This window comes from Platichthys flesus, chromosome 11 (assembly GCF_949316205.1).
Source record: "Platichthys flesus chromosome 11, fPlaFle2.1, whole genome shotgun sequence".
NCBI lineage: Eukaryota > Metazoa > Chordata > Actinopteri > Pleuronectiformes > Pleuronectidae > Platichthys > Platichthys flesus.
The window spans coordinates 14,488,718-14,507,419 of NC_084955.1; the positions used below are offsets into that span (position 1 = coordinate 14,488,718).

The 18,702-nt window shown below is 43.2% G+C and overlaps 1 protein-coding gene across 3 annotated transcripts in view; it reads left to right on the top strand.

Annotated features, from left to right (window-relative positions):
• Positions 1–3,912, top strand: part of hdac9b (histone deacetylase 9b) — a 34,015-nt gene extending 30,103 nt beyond the window's left edge. For all 3 annotated transcript variants that reach the window (XM_062399608.1, XM_062399607.1, XM_062399609.1), the window contains exon 11: positions 1,885–3,912. In XM_062399608.1, the coding sequence (XP_062255592.1) occupies positions 1,885–2,223 (339 nt within the window). In that variant the 3' untranslated portion in view covers positions 2,224–3,912. The remainder of the gene's footprint in view (positions 1–1,884) is intronic.
• Positions 3,913–18,702: the final 14,790 nt, after the last annotated feature.

Genomic DNA, 18,702 nt, shown 5'->3' on the forward strand with positions numbered 1-18,702 from the left:
TTCTGTTATCATAGCTTAAGGCATCAGTGCTTTTCACATGCTAACTCTGTGAAATTCAATTCAAGCTAAGTTCAAATGAAGGAAAAGTGCCCAGAATACATTTTGTTCCTCTGTGGCAATATTTGTGTTTCTGTACGCCAGCCGAGGTGACCTTGCTTTACACAGAGTGTAATTATTCTGGTGAGGGACGTGTGTGAGGTGGCAGACACTGTGAAAGGCAGCATTGTGTGAGCTCACATACTGATGTGTCCCAACGCCGGGTCCTGATCGAGCCATGGGAACCGTAGAGCCGCGCTTACCTGGAAGTAATAAAAAGCACAAAGCAGCACAAGCACACACCGAATCGTACAGTACACACACAACTGTTTGAATTCCTGTGTAACACCTAAAGTGACCAGCAGATTTCCCTGCGAGTCAAACGGCAGCCGAAGTTCTTTTTAAATATCGGCTGCAGTGATTGAAAAGCACTCGCCACTGTTCACTTGATTTGAAAAGAGCTTTGGAATAATTGCGACATCTTGTCCGGGACCACGTGAACGCGCGCTGCTGTGATCACTCAGGCCAATGAGATCGCGAGTAAAGCCTCTTTCAGTGGAGGTTATAAATGGCCACTAATCAGGGATGAGCCTTCAGTGTTTATTGAGAGGGATCGCCAAAACATTGCCCTAATTAATTTCCGAGCAGAGGCTTGTCTGCGGTTGTTTTTAAATGTCCTTTAGTGTCTGCAACAGTAGGGGGCACTAATGGAAAATTTACAAGAGCTTAAGTATTTTAAGAAGAGGTATGAACAGCGTTAGCTAATGCCAAACTAAGGAGGCTGATTCTTGTAGCTAAAAGGATATTTATACAAGGCCTACATTCTGTAGACAGTAATGTTTGTGGTTACCAGCTGTTTATCAGCCTGCTCACGGAGCCCCCTTGTGGTCGATTAGTTGTGTCACAGCACGGTCATTATTATTTGACACTATTACTCATTATCATTATATTAAAATGTAGCTGTCGGCTGTGTTTTAGCATCTGAGCCCAACCCAGAGGTACGATCCAGTGTTTAAAAAGAGTTTTCATGTAGGCATTTTATGAACAGATGTTTTTCAAAGGGTAGTTTGACGTGTTTGCAGATACACTGAGTTTGATGTAGCACTGTGTGATTTGCTCTCTTGATATCCTCTTAACAAGTCTATGGAGTGACGTGCTGACAAACTGTTTGCTGGAGAACATAACTACAGTTTACAGGAAGTAACATCAGAAAAGACTTTGTACATTCTGCCCCCTATTTCTTAAAAATAAAACAAGTGAGTGACACTAATCCACTTACCTGGGGCAGCCAACATTATTCCTCGCTTATTGACCCACATATAGAAGCCGGAACAACAGCTAATCTGCTTCCACTCTTAAACCTCCTTAAAATATATTTTTCCAAAGCAACGAGACTCGCTCTGCATCAGTTTGACGTTTCCCTTTGTCTTATAAATAAAGTTACAATAGCTTTATTGAATGCAGATATTCGATTGCAGTTTCCTGTGGTTGTGTAAATGTCAACTTGAGGTCTTTTGTGTTTCATTCCATTGTAAGAGCAAGATTACATTTAGCGAAAAATAAATAACCTAAATATGTATCGTATCTAAATGTAAATGTGACTCATTTGTAGGCTATTTATATTGTATATATATTTAGATTGAACTCCAGACATCTAATTTTAAAATAGTTAATTATTATTAAATGTTTGTAAATAGACAGATAAGAATTGAATGTGGGCTTTTAAATGGTGAGACACATCCCTGTGTATTTACTTGCTTATTGTTGTTTACGTGAACTTGCTATTTTAAGTTCCCTGGCTGCATGACAGCATCGCTGACGTGGAGTGTGTGTGTGTGTGTTTTGCAGCTGTTGTCCAAGTCCATTGAGCAGTTACGTCAGCCCAACGCGCACCTGCAGGAGTCGGAGGAAGAGCTGGAGGAGCAGCAGCAACATGCGGAGCAGATGGAGAGCATGCAGGAGGACAGGCTGCCCCCTGGAGGAGTCATCCGGAAGCACACGCTCAGCAGCAGCAGCAGCAGTGGCTCCAGTGGCGAGCTCCCAGATGCCCACTTCGGGGTCATCAGGGTCAAGGAGGAGCCGGTTGACAGCGAGGACGAGGCGCTGAGCGGTCAGAGCCTGGAGTCAGTGCAGAACACCTATCTCCACCAGGTCAAAGGGAGACTGGTGATAAGAGCCATGATCTGAGGAGGGAAGAGGACGAGATCACACACCCGCAACATTCGCAGACAAACAAGTCTCTACAAACATCAACATCTGAGAAACACACACTCACATACTGTACACACACACACACACACACACACACACAGCAGCCATTGCACAGTAGGCCAACTCTCCCTGTCACGACCCCGTCTCACTCAGCTGCAGCCTCGCTCGTCCCACGCGCTCAGACTCTCTCCGTTTGCGATCCTCGTGTATTGATCTCTGTAAAATATGTACGTTTCACTTTTTCTGTGTATATAATATGAAAGAGAATCTAGACCGTTCTTTTTAAAGAGCTGCTTCGGACATCAAGTGACGACACGTTTCATGTACATATGCTGTGGAGTTTAGCATCAACGGTGATTTCTAGAGGGAAGGTGGAACAGGTGTACAGCTGCGAAGAGCCAAGTCATGTTCCCGTCGTGTACATTTTTGCCATGAAATATTTGAAGGCTCTTCTATCCACTTCTACGTCGCGATTTACCACAGAGTCCTGACGGCGTGTTTACGAGTTTGAAACACTACATGACCCCGTCGTCCTCGAAAATATGTGCCGATGTTCCTTGTTAAGTGGTCTCAGTACTGTAATAATGGAACGTCCGCATTAGAGAGAATGTATACTTTAATCCTTTAAACAGAGGACGCTCCCGCATGGCAGACTGGGGAGTGATATTGCCATTGGAAATAAGGTCCGCTGCTCATATTGCAATTTGAAGGATAAAGCACTAAATCCTTGCTTGGGTGTTCAGTCATCTCCCAACACATCCCGAGTCTCCATGTCTTTCTCTCTCTCTCTCTCTCTCTTTGAGCAGAGCCAGGGCCCTGTGCGCTAAGCCCAGCTCTCCTCCCTCTCTCCCTCTGGGTCCAAATCAAAGCTCGGGCCGGGTTCCTGCCCGGCTTTCAGCAGAGGAGTCAGAGAGAAAGAGAGAATGAGAGGGAGAGAGAGAGAGAGAGAGAGGGCCGGGCAGGAAATGCCTTCTAGAAGCCAGGAGTTGGAGTGATTCATGTGTGCAGGAATGTTGAGAGAGGAGGACCTAGGGTTGGAGGAGTCCAAGGGGCCAGGCTCGAGAATTGATTTACTGTCAAGACGAATTACAAAGTGAGTGGGGATATGGTTAAGGAAAGAAGAAGAAGGGACCTTGCTTCTTCTTCTTTCTTCTTCTTTTTTTTTAAAAAAGCCTGTTTTCCCCCCTGAAAGTGCCCATTGCTACATGTATACTCTGTCTTAAAGTGATCAATCAAATGTATTGCATAGCTGTAAACCTTCCAGTTTCGTTTGTACCGTCAAACTCACTGTTAAAACAAAAGAAAACAAACCCCAAAAAAATGCTAGTATGAGGTTCTGTGTGTGGATCCATGTGAAAATCCAAACTGTTTGTCTTATACTGTACATTCGAGATTGTCCGTCCGTAATGTTTTTAGTGTAAGTAAACACAATCAGAACAATGTGAGTCCTGTTCTCTCGCTCCCTTTGATTCGGTCGTAACGAGAACCCCCCCCCCTTCGCTGTCGATATGTGTGTGTGTGTGTGTGTGGGTGTGGAGTGGAGGGGGATCCTGTTCATGTGGTCTGTTCATAGCAGTTTGCAGTTTTTCTTCTCTTGTCATTTTTTTGCCTTGTGTGATTAAGAATCTTTTTTTTTTTTTTTAAATAAAGTTAATTTACCTCTGACAGTGTCTCTTGCCGTTTTGTCGCTTGTGTGTTTGCGTCTCCTTTTGCTGTCGGGCTGAACACACCGATGGAACTTGCAGAAATAAACACACCGTCCTGTAAATTCAAAAAACGACACTGTCTGCTTATTTAAAAATTAGCGTCTCGAGTGTACTGCCCAAATCATTAGCTCGGCTTGCCTTTCCCACACTGGGTCCTATAACCCCGGGTTTTTTTTTTTTTTTTTTGGGGGGGGGGGTTCTGTGTAACCCTTTAAAGGAAGCTTAAGAGGCTTTCAAAACATTTCTTTGATGTGAGTGAGCGAAGGTTCCTCATGGCCGCATTACAGCAGTCAAGATAAGGTGAGCTCGCGAGCGGGTGATATATGACTTAAGCGGAGACTTTCAAACCGAGCTTTAGCAATTTCACAGCAGGCTTAGGTCATGTGACGTGCGTGATATGCTATACACGCAATGATGACACTGGAAAAGTTCACTCGTGGTCTAAAGTTGCTGTGAGAGCATTTTTTTTAATGGACAAAGCAGCCAAATTATGATGGTAGAAGACCGTCCTATGAGCTGTTAAAGGTCCAGTGTGTAAGATTCAGGTGAAAGGGATCTATTGGCAGAAACTGAAATAGTCTTATTGATGTTTTCACCAGTGTGTTTCATCTAGTTTGTAAAGATCGTTGCTTTCTATACCCTAGAATGGGCCCTTTATATTTAAATACTTTATATTTACATCTGGAGCGGCTCTTCGCTACGGAGGCCGCCCTGTTTTTTACATTAGTCCAGACTGGACAAACTTAACACCTCTTGAGTTTTAATGACAACTGAAGGCTGCCACAGGTTCTTTTAGGTCTGGAAGGGGAGGGTAAGATGAGAGGTTTTCAGCTGCAACCTCACCACTAGATGTCACTAAATTCTATACACTGCACCTTTAAGTGTACAGGTCCATACGCATAATAGTTCAAGACTTATTCTATATAGTGTATTATATATAACTACACATTTAATCAAAATATGAACCTTTCAGAGGTGTTGTGTTTCTGCACATTAGGAGGTACTTGGGTTCAATTAGACACCGACTCTTTCTAAAGTAGATCCCATCGGTCTCGGGCTTCAGGCTCTTGTGATTTTAAATGAGCTGTTACAAAGGCCGAGAAAATAACGAAGCCCGAATCCATCTGCACGGCCCCTCCCCAGCTGTGCACAGAGCCAGTTGTAAAAGCAAACAAGCATTTTTTAAAAGGTGTAAGGAAGTACGGACGACATAAGCCCACTTATTTCCTCTAAATGGATTAGACTCTAAGTGAGGGAGCCTGAGTTTTAGCGCCTATAGTGCTGTGAAAATAGACGTTTGGATGCAGTGTGCACGTACATGAATGAGTGATGGATGAAGGCGATGAGGTCTTTGCAGAGTCTAAAAACTCAAGGTGGCAACTCAGATGGCTTCATTTCAAATGAGAACCATCGAGAAATCAAATTCTTGCATTCACACGTCCTCGCAAACATTAAAATAGTGTTTGAGTGTTCTGAAGCTGCTGAGTGACAAGAACTCGGTCTCAGTCAAATGTGTTAACAACACTTCGCTGCTGTCAACAGTGTAAAGGCCAAAGTTTATATATAGTCATACCACATGAACCCCACCTAACAGCTTCAAACAGATGCATCACAGCTCATTTGTTCAGTCGGTTTTCAATTTATTTAGTGCATCATTTCCTAAATGCATTTTACAGCTTAGAACGTAAGATATAAAGTCCATCTTATTCATAGTGAGTCTGAATGAATCAGGAAGTTATTCACCCTGCCACTTTATTATTACCAAACATCTTGCTCTTCTGCTTTTCCTCTCAATGTAGCCTACACTTCTGATTCATAAGCCAATGCAATCAAATGCCACAATTAAGCACTTACACTTAAATTTTTTGTTGTGCACATGACGAACTAAACTAAAGAGACTGAATAATAGTAACAATGAACTTTATTTATATAGCCCCGTTCAAAAAAACAGTTATAAAGAGATTTAGAAGTTAGAAATAAAGGAAAACAAGAGGAAACAATTAGATCACACAGAGTCAGAGAAAAGATACCAAAATAAAAATGTCACAGAGGAGAAAAAGAGTAAAAACTAAAGTGAATAAAACCTCATAAAAGTTGGAAAATAGATGGTAAGATCAGAACTAGGAGAAGTGACACCTAACATGTGTCTCTAAAGGGGGTTTGCTAAATGCCCTGAGGCCACAGGTCTCCCACTTTCAGCTGACACATCTTCCATCATTCCTGTTTCTGCCTCATCCCTCAGTTCAACCCACTTCCTGTATCGAACCTGTCACTATGGACTCTGCCCTTTGGTGAACTTTTGAATTATTTTATGTTGTTTGGACTTCATGTTCACCGTTTGTATGGATTCTGTTCCGTGTCTGGTTATTTGTTTTTGCAATCTGATTTCTTCATTTTCTCTTTTATTTTGAAACTTCTTTGCTTCTGCATTTACCTCCTCTCTTTGTCCTGTTTGATCGTCTCGCCTGTCTGTCCCAATGAGTTTCACTTGTCTTCAGTTATCCCTGCCTCCCTTGTGTATGGGTTTCCCTTTGTCTTTGTCATGTCTTCTGTTCATGTTTCAGTTTTGCTCACCATCATCAGCCCGTGCTTTACTTTAACTGTCCTGGAGTTTGGGATTTGCACTCACCTGCCGTACAGTGAAGTAAGTTTATTTAATTAAACACCAGTCTCTCTTCTGCATTTGGGTCCTGCACACACTAAGTGCACAGCCCCTGTGAGTCCAAAACAATCCTACGCACGTTTTTCCAGTTCTTAAGAAAAGGGGAAGTGGTCATGAAACACAGTTAAAGAAAGAGAAAAAATTCCTGGATTCACGCCCTAATCCACATCCGCACCAAAATGTAATGGCCTCTTCCCAGGTCCACAGCTCCTTCCAACAAGTTTGGTGGAAATCGGCTCAGTAGTTTTTGTGTAATCCTGCCAACAAACAAACCAACAGCCCTCGGGAAAAGGACTTTCTTGGTCGAGGTTGAAAATGTGAAAATGTTGTTTGGTTGAGAAAAATAACGAATTGTTCTTTACTTGTATGATCTTGTAACTTGTGTGTTGTTTATTTGTCGCCTTTTAACTACTGTGCAGCTACTAACCTGACAACAACTGGCCTACAGGTGATAAATCGTGGAGAGCAACAAACATGTCGGTGGTTTGATTCCCTGCACCTTAGAGTTCTCTTATTTAAGTGTTTTTGGGCAACAGCCACAAATTCCTTGAGCAGTTGTTAAATCTAGAAGGGTAAATCCGATCTAGGTTAATATCGTCTACATCACAACCAGAAGTAGATTTATTGGCCGTGTGTGTACACATACAAAGACTGTGACTCTTCATTGCTGTCAGTGAACTTACAGGGAAATAAACCGAACAATAAAGTTCAAGAAAAAAATTGTTGAAATATTATGGTTTGGACTTTACTGTACAAAAACACGTGAAAAGGAAGAAGAATATGCAGTATATTGGAAACACTAATGAACAATACACAATGAGACAATGTACACAACAGGTTCTTTGTGTTGTAATGAAGTAGATAATAAATACAGTATTAATATGCAGACAGGGGAAGGACATGTTTAAAAATATATATAGAGATATATGATATTGTTACATTTTTTACAGTGTGCAGGATTCATATTGACGAATGTGATGAATTCATACATTTTAGAAACCGTGCATGTGCTCTATAAAAAGAGGAAGTGGGCGTATGTTTGGTGTGAGAGGGCTATTGACACTGTACGATTGATCTGAGGTGTTGAACAGAGTGATGGCCTGTGGGAAGAAGCACTACTCGTTTCTGCTTGAGTTTCAGTTTCAAACGCTTTTTCCACAGCGAACCAACTCCTCCCCGACCCTCTGTGACACTGACCTGCCCTTCCTGACCGTGTTAGCGCTGCCTCGTCTTTTACAACTCACAATCCAGGTAAGTATTTCAAGCTTTCTCTGGAGAACCATGATGTCTCCAGCTGGTTCTGTCTGACTCGGTAATGTTATGACAGGATGCTCAGGCCATAAAGGGGCAGGTTCTCATCCCCTGACTAGTAATAATATGTGCTCAGTTTAGAACTTGAGTTTTTCTAGAATAAAAAACAAAAGAACTAAGAGGAGAATTCCCAGAGTAGACCAGCAGATGAAATCATGATAATGGTGTCAAATTGCCGAAGTGGAGGCATGAAGTCCACCTGGCAGCCGTGGTCATCCCGGCCGAGCCAACGTTTCCCCAGCTAACACGGACCAGCTGTGGAAACTCCACTGTCTGTGGCTTCTAATCAATACATGTCAACTCATGTTACGCCTACAGGTCAATACATGGCCATGCCCCCTTTGATCCGGCCGCCGTGTTTACCGCTAACACCTTATATTGACGGTCTTGCTGAGCTGCAGTAAAGAAAAAAACCCTGTGATGATCTGTGTCTGACTTTTCTGCAGCCAACTTCTCCGCAGACCCAACTATTCAGATCACAAGTCGCACAGCATGATTGATGATGAGGGAAAACCCAAAGATGGCTCTGGATCCTAAGAGGCATAAAACCACCAGAGAATTTCCCCGATGACTGCACAGTTTCACGTCTGACAATAGCTCCACGCTGTTCCAAGACGTTTCTCAGTCCTAATCTGCTGGTAGACTGTTATGGCTCTTAGCAGATCAAGAAATCCCTGGTTTGTTTGTTTTTCTTTCATTCGGTGGATACGTCAGAGTTTTTAAAGCCAAAGCAAAAAACCTCGAGGATCACTCGTATTTGAGAAGTTCTTCACATGCATGTTTATTTGAAGGATTATGCAAAGACTACAGAAACCAATTTTCTTGATACTTTCTTGGGTCAAGCAAGAAGCCGTTAACTTTTGGAGCCGATTCTATCAAGGAGACAGACTCAGGAATGTTGTTTCTCTTTCTTTAACGTTGTGAGATCGGCTGCTTTTGGACACTATTGTGTGTTTCTCAGGAAATAATTCAGAGATAATACTGAGATCTTTATGAAAAAAAAATCTGTCATGGATATTTATGAACGGGTGAAATGCAGATAATGATCAAGATGTATCTGATCTCAACAAATGTAAAAGCAATATGGTGATAAAGTGTCCAATCAGCCTGGGCAGAGGTCTGTGCCCTCTGAGTGCCCTTATGCTTTTTGGATGCTTTAAGAATTACCTGTAGAGAAGAAAACCAAGTGCAGAAGGACATTTCAAGAACTGGTTTCCCTATTATCTGACACAGAGATTGAAAACATGAATAAACTTGGTTGGTGGTAGTGGTCAGTAGTTTTTCTCTTTAAAGCAGCTCTTTGTATCCTTTTGTTGAAGGGACCCAGAGGGAAACATCTACTCATCTTCCTCATCATCATCTTCTTCAGCTATTGGAAGTTGACGCTTGTAACTGCACTGGCAACCTCAATTTTTGTCAACTGGGCAGATTTCTGCGCCTAAATAAATGCAAATTATTTGGGTTTTCATAATTTTCTCATGTTTTTCCCTTTATAACTTGATTTACAGGATTTCATTTGATGTGTGTGTAGGACTCATACTATTTCAGTCCTTGCCCACCAAAGTTGAAGATAGTAAGTGGCAAAAATAGCTCACAAATGAAATGTTCCACCTTCTTCTTCGTGTGCATGTCAAGATTTTGCGAATCTGGCATCCGGCAGCACAACGTGGTGTTTTTCTTTCCATGTGCATTTAACCATGCTCGAGGTGTAGGACAGTGCAGAGCTGCAGGCAGCGAATGGTGGAGACTGTTTTATGTGTTGGTGGTGTTACCAAAGAACTGAAACCCAGAAGAAAAGAGGACAGACGTCAGATTCTCTGCGGCCGGTGTCGTCTGCGAAAGCCAAGACTCGCTGCTTTGATGGCCTGACTGCCTGTCATTAAACATTAAATCACATACTTATGAGGAGAATGTGTCTTAAACTGCTTTTCCAAAAAATTTAACTTGATTTGTCTAGTAAGCATCTCACAGATTTGTATATTTACGAGTGGAATATATATTATTTGTATCTAAAAAATATTCTTTCAGGAGCAGAAGAATTCTACATGTTTTCTTCTCATCTCGTGAGATAAAAAGCTGATGCCCCAACATGGGTAGTGTCAATATTACCCTCAGTCCCCCTGACCGGTGTCATCCATATTGTTATCTTAGCCTTTCAAGGATTGATATACCTCTTCAAGTTTAATGAGATAAGAGACCTGGGGGAGTTCTCCCCCTGCTGTGTTCAAAGACAATCCGTCCTGAGGAGCTGCTTTATCTCAGCCACTGATTGACCCGGCTGATAGGTGATACTGAGGAACCACAGTGGCCTTGGGAAGTGGCCTCTCCACTGAGATGACGTGGACTGGCCAACTTGGCCTCTCCTGTCTGTGAGAGCCCGTCAGAGGGGCTCCGGCGTCCCTGGGATGCCGCCTCCTCCCTTTGATTCCTGCGACCAGGCCCTTTTACGTGCCTGCCTCCCTCACACCGTCCAGTCCAGAGCCCATAAAGCAAGTCTGCCACTCTCCAGCTAGTTGGACAGGACGTGTTTGTAAGTGTTGCTTGAACGCACCGCGGGACGAAATGGCACCCCGAGGCCTCGTAAGAGTTGGGGTTTCTCTGCCAAGCCCGAGCCAAGAGACCATTTTGAGTTCCAGCTCGGTTCTTCTAAAATCTTGCCATTTGTGGCTTGTGACCATGAACCACTGGGGTTTTTATTATAAGCTATATGACATGGCAAATGCTATGTATTAACTAGAGACATGCTCATAAGGGAAACACGGGAAGCCAATAATAGTGGCCTGAATGAAACACCAGATAATAAGCCCATTCCTGAAAGGAAAATTTTTCTTGAAGAAATATTCGGTCTACATCAAATTCTAACCACTAAGTAACAAGTATATAATCATTTAACAAACACACATTCAACACCTGACAAATCTCTCATTCTAGAGTTCGGTTCTATATTTAAAAATATCGCAGGAGATTTAAGGCGTGTAAAGATAGCACGGCATGAGGAATGCAGCCTGCGGAGCATCCCCCAAGGAAAATAAATTTCCAGGAGGGTTTTAAGGGCTCTCTCATTATCTATATATTGGGAGAATAAAACGAGGGCCCCTGAAAAGGTCCCCGAGGCATGTGCATGCAAGGGAGTCGATTGTCCTTCACACTATATCACCGGCTAATCCCTGAGGGAAACATCTGCGCGTGCACACATGAGGCACGTGTTGGTGCATCTGCGGAGCAGGTCGGAGGAAAGCAACGCCCCGAGCTCCGTTGATGCTGCTGCTGCCATGTTCGCTCATCTGTGCAATTTCCAAATAACGTCATCACTCAAATAAACCGAAAAGAAGCGAGGTCGAGTCTGACGCCTGTTTTGGGATGTCGCGTGTAGAGTTCCCTGCCAATACTTGAAATGAATACTGGAAGGCATATTTAGTTGGAGGAGTTGAATGATGTTTTTTTTAAATAACCAATAAGTTTTGTCGTCGTGGAGCAGATGGCATCATGGGAGTGTTGGTCTTCATCACCACTGCCATTCAAAATCTGCCTGACAAGGCTCAGGTGTAAATCATATTCACAGATGAGGTGGTGAAGTAAACTTTTTTGCGTTATGTAGTGGACGGCGATAAATAGTTGTGGTCCGTAACAAGTGACCAATAAAAGTGGTGGAAGGAAAGACCAGCGGACAAGGGACCTGGATAACTGGGTGTTCTAACTTCCGGGGGAAATAACGAAGGAACCACAGAGACACGAAAAGCCTCAGGTAAAGCAGATCTTATTATTAGAATTATCTTGAATAAAACTGGGAATTTCTCTGTGTTTGTACATTGTTTGAAACGTAATGTGAGTAATAATATATAATATAGGTCAAGTTGTGTTGAGACATTTTAATTGAGAAAGCTTTGTAGAAATAAATTACAAATGTCACCTTGGTAAAAGTGTGAATCTGACAAACAAGACTGTTCTCCATATTGCACATGAATAAAAAGAGGAAAGCTGAAGAAAACTGAAGAAAACAACATGTAAGTTGAACCTTTTCTTTAGTTGAATTGAAGTCTTTCAATCTTCAGTTCACAATTTGTGAGCTTGTGTAATGTTAAAGTCTAAATGATGTATGGAGTTCATTACAGGCCTGTTCTTCGACGAGTCGAATCAAGGCGGCCGTGTGTTTAAATTATGCCTCAGTTTAGTAAAAGCTGTTTATCTTCACTGTGTGAAACCGCGTCGTGGCGTCCTGAGGGAAAGCAGGTTTGAAGAAAACGCTTCAGCACGGTATACATGAAAAGTTTTAGCAGTCGGCTCCCGATATGCCCCGGAGGGTGACTGTGTAATTCACATCATTCATAATGAACTACACAATTTCATGTTGTGGGCGAAGGCCAGACTGTGAAACAGCACTTTGACAGTTCCGTGGTGCTACATCACAGTTTTAACAGAACAGCACTGCAGGCTGAACATCACGCACCACTAATGAATGTAAGAATGTGTTACCCGACCAGACGGGAATGTGTGCCCACGCCGGCGCTGAGGGTCGCCATGGAACGTTTTCTTTTTCGACAACGTGGGAAATCGCCGTCCACTCGAGGGGATCATGTGATTTAAATCCATAGGATGCCGCAAATTGTGGTGCACTGGGGTTTAATGGCAGCTCCCCCTTGCATTTTGAAGTTCAGCTGGCACTGCCACCTCACATGGCCGGGTGTTAATCTGCCATGAACAAGCCTGCATTATGCCAAGACCGTAGTAGAAGTGAGTGGGGAACAGGTGGCCTCCACTTTCGCTCATTCCTGCTCTGGCTTCTGGACGCGGAGTTGGACAAGCTCGGATTCTTTGGGGGAATTTCCTCCCAAGCCACTTTATTAGCGAAGTGAAAATAAACCTCAAATATTACTCAAGGGTTTACATGTATTATGTGCCTTTGTGCCTTGTTGAGTTCTCAGTTTAAGTCTGATAAGGGAAGTTTGCTCGCTTTCTAACACAGAGTTAGGTGAGAAAATCAATACCAATCCCACATCTGTATGTTCAGTGAGAATCCAACATTAGTTGGTTAGCTTAGCTTAGCACAAAGACAGGAAATGGCCCCACTTAAATGCATTAATTGACATGTCACAGCTTGTTTGTTCAGTCTGCTGAGGTTCAGGTGCTGGAGGGGGATGTTTCCTCTTTCCAGTCGATGTGCTCAGCTAATGAAGATGATGATATTAATGATATTTTGGCTTAATTTCTGGATAGCGTGAGAAAGTAGAGATACATCTTTATAGTCTATGGTCACGATCCAGTGTTTTTTTACCTTGGCTCTCGTGGAGTATAGTTGTGTAGCACAGATAACCACACATGACACAGTTTAAATATGCTGCCTATTCAGTTTATTGTGTATTGAGTTGCACAACCCTTTATGAGCGATCAACCCTTGATTGCAGAGTCGGTCATCTCAGCACATCCATGACAGCTCCATAAATAAAACTCCTGTCGTTAATACCTGACTTTGAAAGGAAACATAAACATCACTGTATATATAAATGACTCCATAAAGACGGGAAAAAAAGAGAGGGTCTGTTTTGAAAGAATGTCCACATCATATCTTCAAAAGGCCTCGACCACTGTTATCACTTATATCTTGGCCGCAGCACAGGGTGCGATTCCATGGATTTGGAGGAACTCGGAGCAGATTGTCCGTGAGGCTCCCTCTGGCACGGGAAGACGGGTAACACAACATGGATGCTCCGACTGTGTTTCTCTACAAAGTGGTAAAAAGTCTGAAAGCTTATTCAGCTTGTGACATGAGAGATTCCCAGTGTGTGTGTTTTATGAAGCGATACAGGTGGAAAACCAACTAGAACAGGACCTCTCGCTTCTGTATTACATGGCGCCCACTTTGAGTCACGAGTTGAGGTCGAGGGTTATTTGACAGCGAGCAGCTCTGGAGCGGTTATTGTCCCAAACGGCATCATTTTAGCCCTGGCGGATTGTCTTGTAACCCGGGTTCTTTACACTAATGGACCCAGTCAGGTGTCAGTCAACGATACTTAGACAGAGGGGGGGGGGGGGGGGGGGGGGGGGGGTCGCGGCAGCTCCACTCCTCTGGTGCTGCACTTGGACGGAGATGAGAGGCTGTGGGGAGAGAGAGAGATGGAGGTCTGCTTTCCATAAAGTTCTGGTGTCCTGTGAGGCAGCTCAACGTCATAGTCATAAATCGCAGGGATGGAAATTGGGGGTTTGTCCTATCCCGGCGTAACAGCGAGATTTCAAAATCAGAAGATGGACTGGCAGCTCCCGTGACAGTTTAATATCAAAGGATTTTTTTTTTTTTTTTTTCCCAAGGTTTCTGTTGGGTTTCATTTGAAGTTTTGTGAAACAACAGAAGGCGGCTACAGAGTGTTTGGAGTTCACAGCAGGTTCCCTTTGCTAAAACCATTTTCTCCTGATGATGGACTGCTATTACAGCTTGTGTTCTCTTCTTTTTTTCTCTTTCCCCTCAGAACTAATGGATGTATAAAAAAAGAAAGAAGAAGAAGTTAATATATATATGATTTGAGGTTGTGATAGACCCACTAGCTCCTTCATCTCTCTCCTGGAGGCTGTGGAGGACTGAAGTCCCCCGGCCTCTCCCTGGTTTGTGCTCCGGCCAGCTCCAGCCCATGCGTGTAATGCTGTTTGTAATGAGAAATCTAAACAGGGAACCGCAGTGAGGCATGACAGGAATGTGTTTCCATTGGAGGGAGCTCCACGCGAGAAAAAGAGAGGAGGGAGAGAAACAAAAAAGAAAAAAGAAGAAGAAGAAACGTCGAGGCAGAGATGTGTCCAGAAGGAGCGCTCGCTTGGGCCAAAGCGGAAGACTAATGTTATTGTACACTGGCTGTCACTCCGCCAGCCCTCCCTCACCAATAGGTTCCTGGTCCCCCTACCAGTTTCTCCCCCGCCTTCCTCCCTCCCTCCCTCTCTCTCTCTCTCTCTCTTTCTCTCTCTCTCTCTGTTTCCCCCAAGACTGTGTTTGCTCAGGTGGACAGTGACACAGTTGCTGAATGAGCCCCAGTCGTCGTCTCCACCCCCCCCTTCTGCACGCATGGCTGTAGACTGTGTCATCGAGTCAGAGTCCGGAGGGGCCTGCAGAGAGATGGAAGTGGAGGCTGAAACCTGGGATCACAGTGGACGGGGGGGGGGGGGGGGGGGGCAGGAAGTCGAGGGACAAACACCGACAGGAACAAAACAAAATCAGTGGGAAAATGCAAATGCAAAAAAAGACATTATGAGAATGATGGGTATAAACAGAAGGGCGCACATTAGACGGGCCCGAGGAGAAAACACAAAAAAATTTCGACCACCCATTCTGAAAATTGGAGAGGGGTGGTTGTAGAGTGCGGAGGCCGTCTTGGTTTATGGTCCATGGAGGATGTCTTGAAACGGCACTGTTTAGAGTTTATTTTATCATGCCACGCTGTTTCAGAGCCTCTGTCAGGAATCTCATTCTGCAAAGACTAATTACAGTGTAAACACTGCATTAAAGTCTCTGGGCCACTCCACTTCACTATTTACCTTTTCCTCTAAACAATCCTGACATCCCTGCACAGATTGATTTTGTCCTCGGAAACCTCCTCTGCCGGTGCTTATTTGTTTTGAAGCTGGCGTGCGATTCCCGCCGACCTGCCTGGATACGGATTGGAGCGGGAACCTGATTTAACGTAGCTGAGTTTGAAAGACGGCAGAGCTGGTTCCCACCTGCAATCGCAACTTCACTTCAACCGCTTCACGTCTGAGCATAACCAGGTTCTTCCAGGAAAAAAAAAAAAGAAGAAGAAAATAGTAGTGTTCACGTTGCCAAAACATATACAGATACGAAACGTTTTGTAACTGGTGAGTGTCAAAGTGGTCCCACACTCAGGGCAGGCAACTGAAAACTAAACTGAATATCTCAGTCCCAACAAAAAAAAAAGAACAGAAAAGTCAACCAGGAAACTGGGCTTCATTAGCACATGCAGGGGTGCTGAGGAGTGGTCACTCAGTGTCAGTCACCTGCGAGGCCGAGCCGGAGAACTTAATTACTACCACATGGGCCCAAAGGGCCGGAAGAGGACGCTTTTAAGGCCGGTGGAGAATTATGGCCTCCCAGATCTTTTAGTATATAAAACAAACAAAGGAACTGCTACTGCCTGCAAGTGTGTGTTCAGGTCACTGTTTGTTGCCTTTGTATTTTATTCTTCTTTTCATGATAACTGTGCAGCACACCTGAATGTGACCCCCCCCCCCCCCACAAACACACACACTTCTTCAAGCCGAATGCAGTTTACACTTTGTCAATACAAACAACTCTGCAGTAGAATAAGATCTTTTACTTTTGCAAAGGTTGTAAAAACACAGTCTCAAACAAGTCCTGTATTACAAATAATAACCCTGCATTAGTTTATATACACAAATACAATAGTATCATCTGCAATTTGTATAATGATGATTTTACAGTGTTGTGATTGACTTACTTTAACTTGTGCGAAGTGTAAGCAGTAATTTAATAGTTAATTAGGCTTGTGCCCACATGCCAATTCTGGCTCATTTACACGTTGGACTATATATTATAACTTGCATTGTGCCTTTAAATGGATAAAGATACATTTCCTTGGAGCTAAGTTTAACTGCCTTATAATAATGTAATTTATACAAATACATTATTTCTGAAATTTTTTTAAAAATATTTTAACAACCATAGCTGTCAAACACATGCAGTTTAAGAAAAAGCACAATATTTGTATTTGAAATGTAGAACTATAAAATATCATCAAATGGAAATTCTCAAAGTACAAGTATCTCATGCCTGCAGGTTTTAGTTGCACTCTACAAAAGAGGTCACAGTATATTTTGAATGGACTAAAATAGGACACACAGTTCACACAGCATCTTCTCATATTCAACAATGTATGACCTAAAAAATGTGGTGACTAGCGTTTGCGTGTGTGTTGTGTGATTCCTGCCCTGACACCTGAGGAGTGTTGATATTCAGGCTGGGCCAGTATACCCAGCAGCTGCCTGGGAGGTGTAATAGGTTGTCTTACAAAGAACAGAGAGGAAATGAACCCCGGTATCTCGCTTGAATCAGCTACATCTGGAGCCAATTATTCATCCGAGTTGTTTTTGGCCGGTGATAAATGATTTAGTCACACTGCCGACACCATTTTTCAACTATAAATATAAGTACGATATAGCTCAATGTGTTAGAAAGGGAAAATCATTTTTCTAGTCTTTACATAAGACTGTTTCAGTAATTCACCTGCAGCTGTGAGAACTATTAAATTATAGAGGAGGGAAAAAAATCGTATCACCATTCTCTATGGGCTGCATGGCTTGTTGATGATTTAAATGTTATTGGGTTGAATCATCGCTATGAATTCTTTTTGCTTAATTCGTCTCCATTTTTTTTCTCTCTCTCTCTCTCTCCCTTTATTATATCCACACTATTCCTCCTGTAATTTCAAACCAAAGCGAACACATTATTATCCTTATCTTGACACGGTGATCTGACGTCGAGGAGCGCTCTGTTGCACTTGCATGCAGGGTGGAGGAGAGAAGAAACATTCAAATATCTTTCCAGGCCAAATACAACACGGGCATTTCTGGTGTGACCGCAGGAGAAGGCTTAATAGCTCCTTGGAGGTTATGAACTGTTGACAGTTAATAAGTCATAAAATTTCCCCTCTAAGGGGATGCTAGATTCCATCTGCAGGGCACCCAGCACAAAGAGGCGGAAAGCAAATATCTCGCCGTAGAAGTGGACTGGAATCTCTCACTGGCTGCTCGTGGAGAGTCTCTAGAGCACGTCCTTCAAGGTTTCCTGATTTCTGCACAGATGGAGGAAAAATGACCAAATTACCGAATCATTTTCCTACTTTTCTTTTTTTTTTGGGACTATTGGAGAATATGTGGCCTTGAGAGTAGAGGCAAAGACATGGCATGCTGCTGACCTTCGTGATTACTCCTCATATTATTGCGCTTGTCATCTATTTTCTTTGGCCCTTGGGATTTTTGCCATGGTAACAGCACACAGCGGGCTGTCTGAGCTGACCCATGCTGTCCTCCGCATTTCCCAGCTCGGCTGTGATGAAGGGAAGTCTCTACCCATGATCCCTAACCCCTGATGAGGAGGGTTCTCGATTTCAGCTCCGGGTCCAGCGTGGGCCTCATATCCCTCTCTGAGTGCCCTGTCACCCCCTCCCCACTTTTCAACCACAAAGGGCATCCATTCCTTGCATAAGCAGCGATTTCTTTTTTCTCATGAGCCAAACTGTACCAGATTACTTAAGCTGCACCTTCTGCCCTCTCATACATATCAAGTGCTGAACCATGCTCGATATTTTTGTTTAAAAAATGTAGTTTAAATACATTTTGGAGAAATGCATTTATTTTCCTTCTTGTAGAGATGATTGTACTTGTAGCTTTGCCTCTAGCACTAAGACTGGGAACAGCAGGAGGCATCATGCAAACCGTCGTCGTGTCGCCTCCATAAAGTTAGCAGGTCAACCAACACAGGTTAAATGTTTAAACTAAGTTGTTTTCAGTGCTAAACCAAAAGCATTGTGCTGCGAGTGCTTAAATATAACCATACAAAATTCCATGATGCTTTAGTTGCCACAAATACGCTGTTGGTGATTCATGAGCCAACGTTTGTTGTGTCTTTCAAGATACATTAATAAACAATGTTTCCCAACCATGCTGATAAAACAATAATTCAGCTAAAATCCGCAACACAACGTTTCCTTTAAAAAAAAATGGATGACATGATAGCGCCCCATAAGTGACATCAAAAGTCAC